This window comes from Eucalyptus grandis, chromosome 4, assembly GCF_016545825.1.
Source record: "Eucalyptus grandis isolate ANBG69807.140 chromosome 4, ASM1654582v1, whole genome shotgun sequence".
In the NCBI taxonomy this organism is placed as follows: Eukaryota; Viridiplantae; Streptophyta; class Magnoliopsida; order Myrtales; family Myrtaceae; genus Eucalyptus; species Eucalyptus grandis.
Genome location: NC_052615.1, coordinates 368126 through 385951, shown reverse-complemented (window position 1 = coordinate 385951; position 17826 = coordinate 368126). Strand labels below are relative to the sequence as shown.

Below are 17826 nucleotides of genomic sequence, written 5' to 3'. Positions count from 1 at the left end.
GAACTTCGTCTGGTCTTGCTGGAAATAGTTCCAGGAAAATTTCAAGAATTCCTTCGAGTTCCATGAGCATTTAAGTAGGAGAAGGCAATTCTGGTGGGATGCAAGGGAGAGAGCATCGGAAATAATCAAAATTTGCATGTCTATACTGGAATTGAAAGCGTCGAGAGATGGCATCTTCTGGGTCCCAAGAGGTGAACATCCATTGACAACAAGCAATGATTGCAGAGCATGGCAACAAGCAAACTTAAGCGACTTGACAAGATTGGATGTCACTTACCATTCTTTCACATTTAAATGACTGTCAATTTTCTGTAAATGCCCTGCATTTTGAACTATAATTGCATTGTGAAGGATGATGTTTTCCGTCTTTCTTGCTCAGGTATCAAACAAGAATGGAAGCTTGCACAAAGCTGCATGGAAGCTTCTTCCAACGGTTTATTTTCTGCCACTAACGAGCTTTGCATTGCCTCTCTCAAAGCAAAGTCAGCTTCAGGTTTTGTGTGTTTCCTTGTGTCGAAATTAGTCACGTCCTTTTGTTTGGGTATTACATCATATGTTTTCTCCCTTGGCGGACGAGTTGCAGAGCACCATACTTGCCACGAGGGACTGTGCATATGAAGCCAGCATTGGGCTAATCAGCTTTTAATTCGGTACTTAGGGGCCGTACAGCTTTGGCATCAGAGTGTGGTTCCATGCTTGAGGAGGCTTGATGCTTCGTTCATCTGACACTTTCAATTGTCCCTATTACAGTGCTCTTCATAGCTGATTTATATGGCATCGTTTGGTGTATAATTTGTGACATTCTTCCGTGACTATAAAACCAAGCTCCGTATAGTCATGACAATTATGGAACGTCAGATACTATTGCGCATCAAGGAGGCCCTAAAGGCCAGACGTGGGTGCCACTCAACTCAGTCCTTGACATGCTTAGCCTGTTTCTTGCGCAGGAATATCTTTGAAGTCTCTCTGGTCTTGAAAATTGCTTGTTCTGACGTCAAGATATTCAATGATAAAAGTCCCCCTTCTGTAACCCTTAAGCTAGCCAAAAAAGAAATTGTCTTATAGTGTAATAAAATCAGTAAACTAACAAAAGATTTCTTAAATTTCAAGTCACGTGAAAGAAGCGTCGCTTAAACTAAACGTGAAATCTTCCATTAGATGAGGAACGATATTGAATCAGGTAGAGATACAAAGGACTCGGCAAAGTAAATCTACATGCATTTTAATGCTCATCAACATAGCTTCAGCAGCAGTTCATTTTCAACTTCATCACATAGAATCGTCTGCTAAAACAAACTAAACGAACATTACTTCTGCACAAAAATCAAAACAGAGCCAATGGCAAATTGATTTTTACAATATAACATAATCCATTTTGTTAGCCAGTCTTTCCACGAATTGTCTTAAAACTCAAAATGATGAGCTCTTACCAAGAAAAGAGTGCCCCAATAATCATACGTGTTTCAGCTCCACTAACTCCAACAAAAAGAATAGCATGAGCCATCAACATTATCAGCCTTTGAAATTTATAAGGGTTTAGGGGACGCACATTGCTACGCATGGGTTGGGTATCTAAGATTTTATAAAGGCAATAAATGGAGGCTCTCTCAGAGATGCAAGCATAGAAGGATAAAATATCAACTGCTAGTATTCTACTGCATCATATCATGTTGAGAGAGCCTACCCCGTTCAAGTAAAGAAGGAAGAACATATATGTGTTCCAACAGTTTCGTGTTATTGTACACCCTTTCGAGTAAATTAGAAGATTCTAATCGCAATTGAACAAATAGAAGATGAGTCTCAAGGCATGAAATGTAGTGCATGACAAGCCCATCAAAATATTTGCTATATTGCAATTGCATTTGCCATAATCCAGACCTAAATTTTAGGACTCAGGATGAACGTGAGGAGAACAGGCAATTTCAGCAGGCTATACTGTAAGCAAATGAAGAAAAGGATTCCAGGATCTGGACTGGCTGCAGAACCTTTAGATTTGGCCAGGCACAAATCATTGCTTGCTAAGATTTGTAAGCGAAGCATAAAGGAGAAAGCCGAAGCAGGTTGCAGGTCTGTTAAACGGCTATGTTCGTACCTCATTATGTGATTCGCCAGAAGGACAAGAGCCTTCTTCTCAGCTTTCCCGAATCATATGGCAAATCTTTTTAAAGGGTAGTGCAGACAAGCCTCTTCCCAGCGCCTTGAAGCAGAACTTCATATATATGGAAGAGTACAGAGAAAAGGCTACTTAAGCCTTGTGACACTAATGTTCCTTCATAAATGCATTTTGCTTATGTCTTCAGCAGCAAGATGATCTGATCAGCAGAACTTGCAATGATTTCATTTTTCTGCCCCTTCTTTTGAAACACACATTCGCAGCCGTTTTCATGCAGTTTCTCCAAAATTCCGCACCATACTTCAGATTAACAAGAAACATCACAGAGTATACGTTCACAAAAAATTGCCCATCCAGCAATCACTAAATTTCCATCCAAATTCGATAATACATGGCGCAGAAAATTGCCCATCGCCTTCAGGACGGAAGAAAAAGAAAATGCATCATGGATACAACTATTTTCTCCGTTTGAAAGGCCACATGGCACAAAACTAATGTTGAAGGTGATAAAAAGAGAAAAACCAAAGCAGGTGATAATTCCAAAATATCATAAGAATAGTAAGATCTCCAAATAATAGAGACAATCCGTGCACCTTGAGAGTCCACAATTTACAAAATGCTGATGCTGAGCTCCGGGGTCCGAAATTGAACTCAAAATTTGCGCTACATGTGGAGTGAAGTGTCTCCTAGCAAAGGCTAAGATATTATTCTTCAATTTCCTTTGCTTCTTTTCAAGATCAACACGTATCTACAAATAAGGAGAGCAAACCAAAGGGAATCAATATCATTAGTGGACTATCAAAGACAATTAAGTCGGCGCATGAAGAAATAATTACTTTGCGAGTATACAGGAGTACAAACCAATAAATCAACAGAGAAGAAGTGTATGACATATTAAATTGGAGCTATGATGCACACTGGCATTGATCATTGTCCCTCTCTAACTACCACAAGGTATAAACATTAAATAAATTACTGAAATAGAGGTCAAAATCTCCAGCCATTGTAAGTATGGACATACTTGGGTTTTCCATGGATGTTCTCCTTAAACTTCAAGGATCTCGGATGAACTTGGCCATTAATCTGATCCAGTATAAAGAATACCGCATAAATGCATTGCAATAAATCAGCCTATTATTAAAGAAAATCAGAATCTACCAATGTGAATATTACATTAGAAAAAACTCTAGCTAGAGTAGCACATGAATAAGCAATTCTGGCAAACATTGAACAAGTAAGAAGAAGGTTTTTCTCAAATTGAACAAAAAAGAATGAGAATCCTAGGAACTTCCTCATTTAACATTGGCTCTTTTTTTTTTTTTTTTTTTTTTTTCCACCCGTAAAGGGGAAGAGGGGGTTGTGAAACTTGCCAAAAATATGCTTGTATACAAAATACAAACATATCAGCAGCCAATCCTAGACTATGGCTATGGAGATCACAGTACATAAACTTATACATCTACCAGATTGCTACCGCAAAATGTTGATAAGATAAATCCTTCAAAGGCAGGGTTCGAAAAAAGGACATCTCCCTTCTCTTCGAATTCCGCAATCACTTGTAAATTCCGAGTTCTCCACTGCAAGTAACCTTCCTCATTCACTTGATCGGGAAAGTGTCCTTGAAAGGTTTATTATTCTAAATTAACCCTAATCATTTTAGAAAGGAAAAGAATGACTAAGACAGAGAGATGAGACTTTTCTACTTGTGCATGCACCTACAAAATAACAACATCCTCCATATAGACTTGGCACGTGCGACAACTGTGCGGCATCTGTGTAGCACCCGTGCTACTCATGTGGTATTAATACATCATTATTTATTGTCTTGAATAATCCTACAAACTTGTCTTGATATATAAAAATTTATTGAAACGACTTGTCTATGCTTGATGTTAAAATTCACATTGCTGAGTGTGAAAATATTTTGAGTCTGCTAAAATTACAAAAGAAAGATATCAAAAATAAGAAGAAGAAGAAGAGGAGGAGGAGGAGGAGGAGGAGAAAAAGAAGTAAAAATCAGTTAAGCACTTAAAATCTATCAAGTAAGGGTATAGCACTGGTAGACTCGGGTAGGAGCTTGGATCTTGCCAACGTTTTCTTGTACAATTTCCTCACTAACTCAATCTGCTCATCTAAGCTTGGTAAAGAGAGTCTATCGACTGTATCAATGCCCATGTATTTTAGAATTATCTTGAAGAGCTCCATCGCTAGACTCTAAAGATCACTATTGATTTTAAGTGATGAAGTTAGTATAGTATCCTACATACTTTAATCTAGCTTTTAATGGATTAATATCATCTAAAAGTACACACACATACTATTATCGAAACACATAGTTTTCACCTTTTGGAAGTACAACATGTCTTCAAAAGTAAATTTTTTATTAGATTAGATCCGTTCTTGCATCACATTCAATCCCCCCCCCCCCACCTATAGAAAATGGCAATTATTTGACTTGACTATCAAAAGGCATGACTAATGAGGAAAATAAATAAGAATCGGTTAAGCACCTGAAATCTATCAAGCAAAGTTATAACGCCAACAAGCTGGGGTCAAAGAGCCCTCAATAGAGTAGGTGGTGTGCTACAATTGCACGAGAATATATAATTACTAAGGAGAATGAGTGCGATTCATTTTATAAGGTCATATGTTTAGCATGAGAGATATTAACATAAATGCGCATAGCTCACAAGGGTGCAAAATCGAAGCCATTACTGTCATAGCCATCTCCCGTAGAGAAAGCAGAGTGGTATGAAGAAGGTCCTTCATTTCTTGAACTCTCTATCATACTTGGCTGCGTCTTACCTATCATTTCACAAAAGAACCTCCACAACAAGGCCTCTTATTCTCTTCTTCACATAATCAAATAGTTCATTCTCCCTTTTTGACACATTCAAGTTACTAATTGATCGCGCAAGTGTCTTTGAAAGGTTTTGATTCTAAATTAGCCTTAACCATTTTAGAAATGAAAAGAATGACCAAGACAGAGAGATGGGACTTTTCTACTCGTGCATGCACTTACAAAATAGTAGCATCCTACATATAGACTTGGCATGTGCAGCAATTGTGCAGCATCCGTGCGACACCCATGTGGCTTGTGTGGTATTAATACATCATTATTTATTATCTTGAATAATCCTACAAACTCATCTTGATTTATAGAAAATTATTGAAGCGACTTGTCTATGCTTGATGTTAATATCTACATTGGTGAGTGTGAAATATTTTGAGTCCACTAAAATTACAAATGAAAGATATCAAAAATTGGAAGAATAAGAGGAGGAGGTCGACGAGGAAGAGGATGAAAAGGGGAGCCAAAGAAGAAGAAATAAGAATCAATTAAGCACCTGAAATCTATCAAGGAAGGGTATAACACCAGCAAGTTCGGGTGGAAGAGCCCTCAATAAAGTAATCGGTATGCTACAGGAGCTTGGATCTCACCAAAGTTTTCTTATACAATTTCCTCACCGGCTCAATCCGCTCATCTAAGCTTAGTAGAGAGTCTATCGGCTCAATGAATACTCATGTATTTTAGGATTATCCTGCAGAGCTTGACCACCGGGCTCACTAGATCACTATTGATTTTAAGTAATGAAGTTGGTGTAGTATCCTGCAAACTTTAATACTTAGCTTTCTATCACCTGAAAGGATATATGTACTATTATCAAAACACATAATCCTCACCTTTTGGAAGTACAACATGTCTTCAAAGGTAAATTTTCCAGCAGATTGGTTATTGCACCAAATTTAAACCTCCCTCCCCCATCCCCCGAACACCTATAGAAAATGACAATTATTTGACTTGACTATTAAAAGACACTGCTAATAAGGAAAAGAAATAAGAATCCATTAAACACGTGAAATTTATCAAGCAAGGGTATAGTGCCAGCAAGCTTGGGTGGAAGAGCCTCGATAGAATAGGTGATGTGCCACAAGCACACAAGAACATAGGAGAATGAGCGCGATTCATTTTGTCTCCTAGAAGGTCACTTGTCCAACATGAGATATGTTAACATAAATGCGAGCAGCTTACAAGGATGCAAAATTGGAGCCATCACTGTCATATCCATCTCCCTTTGAAAAAGCAGAGTGGTATGAAGAAAATTATTCATTTCTTGAACTCTCTACCATACTCGGCTGCGTCTTACCTGTCATTTCATAGAAGAACCCACAAAACAAGGCCTCTCATTCTCTTCTTCATATAATCAAACAATTCATTCGCCATTTTTGACACATTCAAGTTACTAACTAATGGTGTAAGTGTCCTTGAAAGGTTTATTATTCTAAATTAACCCTAACCATTTTAGAAAGGAAAAGAACAACCAAGAGAGAGAGATTGGACTTTTCTACTTGTTCAAGCACCTACAAAATAGTAGCATCCTACATACAGACTTGGCATGTGCGGCAACCTTGCGACATCCATGTGGCTCGTGTGTTATTAATACATCTTTGTAGGATAAAAGTAGATATAAAACCTAATTCCAAATCAAATACAGGTTCGTCCTAATGTACCACCAGCTTTCCAGTAATGCGGAGTCCCATGATCAATCCAACATCTAAGGGAGTCACTAAAATCTCGCCAAAAGCAAATAAAAATGCACGCCTCTCGAAGCTCCATATGCTTATCAAATCAACTATTAAAGTCTTGGCAATGGTATGTTATGGTAGGCATAACCAAATCCCAAATCCTACTCTTTCTATTTCGCCATACAAAATTTTGGCACTCTTACCGTTCTCACCAATAGAAAACTTAAATAGAAAATTACCCGCAATAGTAGAAGACAACCTCCAACATATTGTTTACTTTCACACTTTCCCACAATTATCCACCTTTGTAGATCCTCCAGCAAAGCCAAACCCCAAGCATTTTCATTAATACCATCCTCATTTCTAAGGAGGGGCACATATCAACTATTGATGGTTCGACTTGGATTTGGAAAGACAAGAGTAACAAACGTGAGGAGCAAAAAAGACATTATAAAATCTGATACATTGCTTGTCTTACCCAACCGATCAAGAGTCCTCTCAAGCAATTTTAAATTGAATTTTTTGATTTCTAGGAGTAGATATAAAACCTAATTCCAAATCTCATACAATTCTTCTTGAAGCATCACCGTTTTTCCAGTAATGCAAAGTCCCATAATCAATTCAACATCTAAGGGAGTCACCGAAATCTCACCACGAGCAAATAGAAATGCATGCCTCTCAGAGCTCCATCTACTTATCAAATAAGCTATTAAAGTCTACACAATGGTATGTTGTGGTAGGCGTAACAAAATTCTAAATCATATTCTTTCTAATGCAGCTCTTAAGTATCATAATTTTCAAATTGATCACTTGAGTGACTCATCAGTTAATAATCTTTCACTTAAGTGCTTGCGAAGACATATTTTGGGGGGTAAGAACAGTATGAGTACCAAAACTTTTGTAAGCTCTCACCTATGAAACACCGACACTCTCTAAGAGTCTTCGTGTTGTGTCGGATACTTTGACACATGTCCAACACTCTCTCACACTCTCCGATACTCGATCAACAGGTGTCGAAAAATCCGACACCTAGTCAACTTTCTCAACACTTTTTGACACTCAAGTCGAAATTCTGACATACAAGTTTTCAATATGTGATTCCAATATTGAGGTCAATTTTAAAAATTCAATAAATGAGAGGTGAAAATATATATATGTGAAAATATAAAACACAATAATAAAAATAATAAATGAAAAAACAAGAAAAACCTAGTTTTCTCTTCTCTTCTGACTCTCACTTCCTGTGATACATAATTCACCCCTTAAGTTTTTTTCTCCTCTTCCAACATATCTAATATGCGAGTCCAAAATATGGGTCGCTTATTTTTTTCTCATTGAAATAGAGTTGAATTTGTCAAATTGAAACAATGAATGATATTAATAAATAGTGGATTAATGTTTTTAGTGTATATTCACTCTAGGCTTTTTTTTAATTATTTATTTATGAATTTGATTGAAATAATCATAAAAATAATAATTTATTATGTATATATAAAAATATATATTTAATATATAAAGTGTTTCAACGTGTCGGAATTCTCTGTATTTCGAGTAATGACGTGTCGGCGTGTCGCATGTCGCGTGTCGTGTCGGTGCTACTTAGGCGCTTATTTGAGGGCCAAAATTTTTTTCACTTATTTGAATGCCACAAATTTAAAAAAATCAATCACTTTAATGTCAATTTTGATTTGCCTCACTGGAAAATCTAATGTGGATGCAAGTCATCCGAGGTGGCTTCGCCTTCACTAACGTGGATAGCTTTTTAATATTATTAAATAATTTTCATATTTTTGATTATTATTATTTTTAATTTTTAAAGGAAAATATATATTTAAAAAAATATGTTGAGTTTTTAAATATTTTTTGTTATTATTATTTTGAATTTTTTTAAAAAATCAAAATATTAAAAAAAATTCCACGTAGGATGATTTGCCGGAATTGGCACTCAAATGATTGAGTTTAGTCAGATTTGACACTCGAGTGAGTGAAAAAAAAAAAAAAAGTCCTCAAAATTTTTGACACTCCAACTGCTCTTACCTCTAACTTAGATAATATGACACTAGGGAGTAATCTTTAATATTTTACATTTTGTTTCAACCAATAGTAACTAGGAAACAAGATGTTTGCTTCACACTCTCGATGCTATATATTGATTCTTAATTCATCCTTCTGTTTTTTTAAACTAATTTACTAATTATTTCATTACTGCACATGATGCAATTTTTTGCAAGTCTATTTGCAGCCAAGATGAACTTGGAAAGGCCAAATTACAGCACCATTCAGCCACAAGGGGCGGTTTCAGTTTTTGTATCTTCTTTGGTATTCAATAGTGTGACCTACACCGGCGATATTCGTAAAAGCAAAGAGGAGGCTGAACAATTGGTAGCCTGTGTTGCCATTCAACTCCTATGTGTATCCCATTTTTTATACTTTATTTTGAAAGTATGCACGTATCTATCCATTCAACTAATAAAGGATGTAATGCATATGATAGCAAGTGAAAAATAGTTCTTCTGAAGACGATTAAGTCTAATTGTAAACTTTATGATACATATCGTGAGACTAAGTATTCATGTCCTGTTGGAGCGAATGTGGGAGGCAATTATGAAATCTCAAATACCTAGCATAGAGAAGGTTTAGCTTCTTGGTCGGCTAATTATATTCTTGGTTCAACTATTTTTGAGGAATGCTCCAAGGGTACCCACACCGCATCATTTGTTCCAGATACCAAGAGCAGTGGCTGCAGCATCCTCTGCAGTGGGGAATCCGTTGATCTCCTTTGTTCCTTCGAGTACAGAACAGCAGCCCATCCCTGCTACGAGTTCTGGTAAAAAGCTATACAAGAACAAGAAAAAGGCCAACAAGAAACTGCATGTTGATCCTCAGTAAGTTCTATTCTTTACTCCTTAAATTCTTTTTTAAACTATTTTAACTGAGTGCTTGTCATCGTATAAGGTGGTTACTTTTTGAATTTTGTTTCCTTTATTTCTTTGATGTGTGCTGTATAAGTGTTAATTAGGATGCAAACTGATGATATTTATCAAAAGGATATGTTTGAAGACACCTTTACTCCCGTTGCCATTTCCTCATTAATGGGTCTCTGAACATTCATCTTTGACTGCTTTCTTATAGAACTTTTCTCAATAATAGTTAACCACCTTGTTGGGCTCTTGTGCAATGACTAGGAGCAATGAATTTGTTGTTGAACAAAGTGTTAATTTTTGGTTTTGCAGTTTTTGAGTTGGCTTCTCTACTTATGTCAGTCAAAATGCATGTGATGCAAGCTTGTCTGCCTGCATTTCTTCTTGTTTTAGAATTGGGATCATTCGCTCTGTTGCCTAATTCATAATCTTTGCAGGTTACCCAATGCCGTGATGCCTTTTAACCAAGCCCCGCCTTGTTCTGTTGTACAGTAGATAGAACGAATTTATGAGCTTTCTAGTTAGACATTAGCTTATGAGACTTGGTACCAGGGTTCTCTCTCTCTCTCTCTCTTAGATCGTCCAATGTCTTTTTAGTGAGAGGGGCTTGTGCCTTTTGAATTTGTTAGTTCCATGGCTGTTTATCTAATTCTTTTGTATTTTTGTGGGATTATGATATTGCAAAAGTGTATCCCAAAGTTGGCACTTTGTTGTGGCTAGATTTTGAATTAGGAACAAGAAATGACCTGTTCGTATCCCCAAGGCTGAATGGCATCGGCAGATCAAAGTCAACCACAAAATTTGCATATCCAACTTGCCGCGAGCTTATATCCAATTTTTCTACTTGTGCATGCACCTACAGAATAGCAGCGTCCTCTGTATAGACTTGGCCCATGCCGTCCGTTCAGCCATGCGACAAATGCGGCCCATGCGACTCGTGTATTATCCTGATTAATCCAACGTTGTTTATTATCCTGATTAATCCTATGGACTTGTATTGATTTATAAAAAATTATTGAAGCAATTTATCTATGCTTGATATTAAAATCTACATTGGTGAGTGTGAAAAAATTTTAAGTTCACTAAAATCATAAATGAAAGATATCGAAAATTAGGAAAATCCCAATTCCATCAAATTTGATTCATGAATACCATAAAATATGAATTTTAGAACATATTGGCTCTATTCTATAAATAATATGGCCGGCAGTTAAGTATCATCGTCCTACACTATTAATGTACATGTTAGAATCTATCAACTTAACCTTAACACCTCCGACTTTGGGTGATCTGATCATAGAAATTAATCCTAAACATTATTATCAAAGCATGTGAAATTCTTTGTCACACTTTCCTTCTAGAGATAAGAATAGAGAGAGTGCCAAAACTTTCATACATCGCTCATTTAAATGCCAATTTTCTTTTTCACTCACTAGAGTGTCACAAATTTGAAAAATCGATTACTTCAGTGTCAATTCTGATTTGCCTCGCCAAAAAATCCGACGTAAACGACGGTCATCCGACATGGCTTCACCAACACTTATGTGGACAATTTAAAAATATATATTTTTATTTTTATGTTGAATTTTATTATTATTTCTTTAGGTAAAAATTCAAAAATAAATAAATAATAATAATTTCTACGTAAGATGATTTACCGGAATTAACACTCAAGTGATCGATTTTACTCTTATATTGCACTCAAGTAAGCCAAAAAAAAAAAAAAAAAGTTTTGATACTCAAGTGAGCGACGTATAAAAATTTTGACGCTCCTACTATTCTTATCCCGATTTCTTTTTATCTTCATGCTTCAAAGGCTCTTCTTCCTTAAATTCTTGCATATTTTTATTATACTTCTTCAGGCACCTACCATGAACACTAACAACCCCAAATGCTTAAATTCAGCAATCAATTTTATATTATTCAAACAAGAATTACAAAGTTCATTGATTAGATTTGTGATCAGTCATCGAAAATGAAAGTGCTCGCAAACACAGAGACGTCGAGAGGAAAGTAAAAGCTTTCCTTCCACCTGTTGAACATTTAACAATGCCCAGGATCTGTTTCATCGTTGACCCGAAAACAAGGCTCAGAAATATGGGAATTAATGGTGTCTGAGATTTGCTTGAGTAACTTCTCAGTAAATTGGCGCTGTAAGCTTTGATCACTCTAGGAACATTTGGAGGAGATTGTCACTAAGACCCCGTCAATAGAAAAGCCAACACAAAATGTGTCTCGCCAACTTTGAAGGGACTTAGGAAACTTCCTCGCAACCTCTTAATGTCTCATTTTCCTTGGGTCTTCAGGGACGTGATTGAACTTCAATTCAACACCTTAACTCCTACTTTTGGCAAAAAAAAAAAAGAAAAGACTCTTCCATCTCGTCACAGGCATGTTTGTGGGTTAAACACAGCAAACAAGACCCATCACCTGACTCGTAATCAAGAATTCATTGAGGATGCTTCTTCAGGATTATGTTTCTCATACCTTCGTACTAAATGGAAGCTAATCTTTGTCATCAGACTAAGGAAGGTAAGGTGGTTAGCAGTTCAACTTCCACGGAGACGCTTCCTTGGCAGTCAGCAAATAACATCCTTACATTTGTTGATAATATTTCGATAGATGAATTGCAGAATATTTATCTCTTAGGGTAGTCTTTAAGTAAGAGATCTTGCACTCCAATTTGCAGCTACCCCACTTCACTTTGCCTTCCCGATGTGAATCTTTCTGTCTTATTCTTAAGAAATATCATCTGTGGGGTCCATGGAGTTCTCATTGTTTCATAAGCTTCGAACTTCTTGGTTCTTCTTCCTCGTAGTTTTGTCGTCCACCATCTCTTCATCTCTGATCTTCCATGTATTTCTCTCATTTTTGAGACAAACCTTTTTGCCAAGGCCGTATTTTGCAATGGTTATCGTACGTCTTGTTGGGTGAATGAGTTCAACGACCTTTCTGTCAGGTAGACTCGCCTACTCAAAAAATCTCCATCCCCAACCAGTCACATCCATGTCCCCGGCATTGTCATTACCATGAATCCGAAGGTGGTCGAGCGCGTGCTCATCACAAGATTCGACAATTACCCAAAAGGATCATACGGTGAATTGCAAAAGCGGTCTGGAATTCCCGGGCTTTGCCTGAAGAAATGAAGAAAGGCCAAAGCTTGAAGAAAGGTGATGCCCAATAAGGCCACCCTTGCATGGGCAAGGATTGGCCTTGCCAAATCTAGCTAGCGGAACCCTCACTGACGCTCGCCCTAGCCCAAGTGAGGCCTGGCAATGGTCGGCCTTGCCCAGGCCAGGGCAGCTCTCTTGCTACTACTACTCCTCACTTTCCCCCAGTCTACCCTGCAAGAAAACTAAGGAAAGTTTTGGCCGACTCAAGAAATGGAAGTCGACGGACTCGAAGGCGTTATTGTCAAGCAACGTCGGGAGCTCATCGTGTCCCAGAACCTAAAATTTGACATCAACTACGCCTTCCAACTCCTAATGCAAGAAGCCATGAGTGCTTCTCTCTCTTCTTCGCAACCCTCAACGTCCTCCCCCAGCACTGGCAGACAACACAGTGTCAGCCAAAAACAACGGCAGCGGTGACAGTCAATCATTGGTGGCTGCTCTGATGTTCGGGGAGACGGAGAGGTATACACAAATAGGGATGTTAAAACCGAACTGAAACCAAAACTAATCGGAAAGGAGCCGAATTTTAGTGCATTTTCAATTTAGATAATGACAAAATAACCATTGTTTTTATTCCTGTTCAGAATGGTTTATGATTCAATTGACAAAATTTAAAAGTTTCAGGCTAAATTAGCAAGAATATAATAGGTTTAAAACTTTCTAGATAATTTTTCCAGGACCAAGAGTTACATGACCATAGATAATTGTTGCATAGGATCTCCCGCTAAGCGTATTTCGATGTAATCTCCGTCTTATATCAATTTGCACCCTAAGTTGGGATTACCATACTTATCAAAGAGGACAAAGGAAATCCAAGGACTTACAAGCCCCGTCATTTGGAATCCAACTTTTGACCTAAAGAAGCCTGGGCAAAATCGAGAATAGCACAAGAGATGACATTAGGCTGCGGCACTCTCTCAAAGTCCAGTAATGCAATGAGGCCTGAATCGTCCACACGGAACATGCAAGATAAGTGGGGTTTCGATATGGGTAAAAACTATTCCAAACCAACGAGTTTTGGTTAGGGTCCAATCCGTACTATGGACCCCTACAAACTAGCATTTCCATGTCCATATATGAGGCGTCTCTAGCATGATGGTCAGCTGAGGCAAAGTTATCAGTTATCACTAGTTATGCATGTAAGAGGCAGCCAAGAGATAGTTCCAAATATTTGATTGGAGGCTTTCAAAGAGAAAACATGTGTTAAATCACACTTCCTACCCCTGACCAACAGAAAACATGACAACAAGAAGTCCGAAAAGTCTCAGGACCAACACAGACAGAAATATATGGCCATCACCTGACAAACTCTGCACAAGGTAATGCCCTCCTATGCAGGGTCGGCAGCCACTAAGGCTCATAGGTAGGAGCAGTTATATCGGCTCATATGCACAAACAAATCCGTATGGCACAAAGGCCATAAGAGAATCACTTATATAGCCTATCCATTGTATGCTCCAAACTTTCGATGTCTGCCCCCACGATTTCATCTACCTTTTGTCCCTTGCTGAAGAAATGAAGTCTCGGCTGCAGCAAAATACAAAATCAGTTTCTCATACAAAAAGGTACCATGCAGATGAGCGTTTAATGAAGCCAAAGACAGAAAATTAACTCCCACACGGTTCTTGCTGATATTCTCAAGGAATGCATAGTTTAGGACATAAAATGTCAGAAAACGATGAAGATGACTCCAACTTTTTCATCATGGCAAGCTCATAGCACATCTCACTTCATTTAATGGGTGTCAATGAGGCTGGATCAATTTCTGTGCAAACCCAAACTGACCTTTTTTTTTTTCTTTTTTTTTTTTTTTTTTTAAGTTGAAATTCTCTTTTGTGACCCTAACTGCACCACATCAGCCCAAAGACAACACATCGCAGAGTTGAAACAAAGTTGAAGAATCTACGTACAACTGAGAACTGCAGCAACAATTCAGTTCAACTCCAAGTCCGACTATTTCTGCTTCTTATGACATAAACCAAACCTATAGCAAGAACAAAAAAATAAAAAATAAAAATAACGGCCGCCTGAACTAGACTAAACCTGAACATTTCCTGATCGACTCCAATTGATTAAACTCAGTCTTCAATTCCCTTCAGGTTTTTTTGTACAACTTCAGGGTGTCATGCACTTCCAGGAACACTGCTCATGTCTGTTTTTTTCCATACCAAGGATTTTGTACCAAGCCCCATTTCTTACCCCCAGCACCAAAAAAATAAAATAAAATGAAATGAAATGAAAAACTCAAAAGATGGCAGCTGTAGTGAAGCTGTAATAGCTCCAATTAAAGAAATAACTAAAACATATTTTCCTAATGGCTAAGGAAAGAATGACCAACTCCATATTGCTCCAGTAAAGATCCATTTCAAGAAATTATAAAAGGTCAATTGGGTCAGATAAGTGTGTTCAAATGCTGTGCACTTGAAAAGCACTAGATGTGGACAGTATAGAATGAAGCAACAACTGCTGTGGGCTCATGAAATCATACTGGAGCAAAAGATTTGGTGTTTTGGTAGCAGATTGATAACAGAAAATACTGTTATCTCTGTACCAAGATATAAACTCTATCAGAAGGAACCACCATCAGTTTGCAAGACATTTTAGATCACAACCAAGAATTTTCTTCCATAGATAAGAGGGAGGCATCAAGACACAAATTTCTTCCCAAGAAGAGCCTGAGTTTTGAGAGCATTCCTCCATTGGCAGCATCAATTAGAAAAGCAATCTTCAGATCATCTTTGTTAGTGAAATTAAACATCCCGTATGCATTGCTTGAAAATAGCATTCCATAACATGCATAAACATTGGCTTACCACAGAGTCTATCCTCAGCTCCATCAATTTGTCTTGAATGCCCTCCTGCAGACAAAACAACAATTTTAGCTTCCTAGAGTAGAAAGCATTCCTATCATAGAAGAGACAGCCATGAGCATCACCATGGAAAACTTCCACTAAGATTAATGAAATGGTCTAGAGGGACTACGGGGAAACCTGAGAAGAAGCAAAAGATATTACCTGATCAATGTCAATTTTATACGTAGTCACGTGAGGGTACTTCTCATTCAATGCTTCAATGGCAGGGGACATGAGTCTGCCTGCAAGACACAGATTAATGTGAAGGCTAAAATAACCTTTTCCATTCAAGTAACAGAGGATAACCAAGAGGAAGAAGTGCCTGGAGGACATTGACAAATGCCTAGATGGTTGAGATTACTTACAAGGACCACACCATGCCGCAGTGAAGTACAAAATTGCTGGCGAAGACTCATCTATCAAAATCAATCAGACAAAAGCATAAGTTAATTTCATATTTTGGGGGCTGTCGAAGTGGTAAGCATTGTGATCCCATCTCTTCCGTGTCACACATGTCCAATAGCCATAAAGCAATAAGGAGTCGACAGCAGAAGAAGAACAAACCTCGGATCTTGGCAAGTACGCCATCAAACTGCTCTTCTGACTTGATAAGGTGCATCTTCGACGAACCTGAGATTGCAAGATTGGCCCGAATGAATTTATCAAATTTAAGCCATTCGGAATACACAATTCATCCAAGAGGCAGGAACTATCCACTATACGACCATTAACTTTTACATTCTTAAATAGGGAAAATAAGCAACCAACAGAAATGCCACAAATTATCAGCCTTTCAAGAAAGCATGAGCAACCCTGTCCATAACTGGGGACCATGAATTTTGCGCATTGAATCCAATTCCAACTATCACACCCTTCCTCATTTCATAACCCCCTTCGCCAAAATTGGGAGAAATATAGACAAGAGTCCACAGTTAGTCAAATGCCCGTTGTGTAGTGGATAGGAAGCTTGGTTTGTGGAAAGCAGGAAAAGATCTGAATTCCAACTGGGCGACTCGCAATCAAAATGCAATCTTTCAAGTCGCAAGTCGCGTTATTTCTTCAAACGGTACCGACACGCGAACGGGGCATAGCCGATGCAAGAATCGGACACACGTCGACAAGCAGACTGAGGAAGCAATCTAAAAACGACGGAAAAGACGGGAATGCAGCGAAGCAGGTATTGATGAATCGGGGCGGAGGAGAGAGAGAAAGCGCACCCGGAGAAGGAGACGAAGCGGAGGAGAAGGTCCGGGGAAGAGAGAGCGCGGCGAAGGCGGCGGCGGCGGCGGCCTTGGGAGCGACGGCTCTGCATGCGGCGTCGGCATGACCCGGGAGAGGGAGGGGGAACTGGGGCCGTGGAGAGAGGCCACCGGCTCCCGTGCGGCCACTCGAGGTCCACGATCGCCGGAGCAGAGCCGCGCACCTCCTCATTGTGGCGATGAGAGAGAAACAGAGAGAGAAAGAGAATGAAGGTGTGCAGAAAAACCAGAAGGAAACCAAAGCTAGGAAGGAGATGCCTTGGGCCGGAAGTTGGGGTGCGATATGTCTTGTTGGGCCTGGACCGTTTGGACATTGGTTGGTCTGGCCCAATTTTGTGTGGTTGCATTTAGTTGCACATCCAGCCACATGATTTGGATTGGGATTGTATACATTGTATGAGTTTTGGGCCTGGAATTACCAATATTTCATGCTCTGGAGTATGGATTGATTCGAGACTTGGAACGCTGGTCTTATATCTCTCCTTCTCCACCAAGTAGACCTCATCGAGGGACTGGCTGCTAATGGGCCCGCCCACCAAATTCGTGGGCTTGGCAGCAGAAATAGGCCCGTTTGGGTGAGCCTGGCCGAGCTGGGCCTTCCTCCGCCGTTCCGAGCTGTCGAAACTGTGGCTTCTGTCCTAGTCATGATCAACACTCCTCGCCATTTCATGCCTCTCTAGTCTCTATTTACCCAATCGACAACTCAACTTTGCTCGGTAACCCAAGACCGTTACTCTTTTTTCCCCATCTCAACACTCCCCGTCATTTCATGGATAAACAATGTGTTCCAAATCATGTTGAGAGAATTTTAGCCCATATGATTGGCCGGGCCTAGCTCCAAAAAGGGTCTCGCGCACCCTAGACCTGGGTAGGCCTGGACAAAGTTGATGCGTGTCTCCCCTTAGCCCATGTTAGGCCCATCCAACGATTAGGTCTATCCTATGGTAATTGTTTCGTTGACGGATTGCATCATTCCATCAG

General features: G+C 38.9%; 1 protein-coding gene across 1 annotated transcript; it reads right to left on the bottom strand.

Moving 5' to 3' along the window:
- Window positions 1–13892: 13892 nt before the first annotated feature.
- On the bottom strand, window positions 13893–17063 carry LOC104440618 (thioredoxin O2, mitochondrial). The gene is made up of 6 exons (XM_010053540.3): window positions 16804–17063; window positions 16151–16216; window positions 15952–16002; window positions 15749–15828; window positions 15548–15592; window positions 13893–14261 (listed from the first exon to the last, which is right to left on the bottom strand). The coding sequence occupies exons 1-6, from the start codon at window positions 17015–17017 to the stop codon at window positions 14163–14165; spliced, it is 555 nt and encodes a 184-aa protein (XP_010051842.2). The 5' UTR covers window positions 17018–17063; the 3' UTR covers window positions 13893–14162.
- Window positions 17064–17826: the final 763 nt, after the last annotated feature.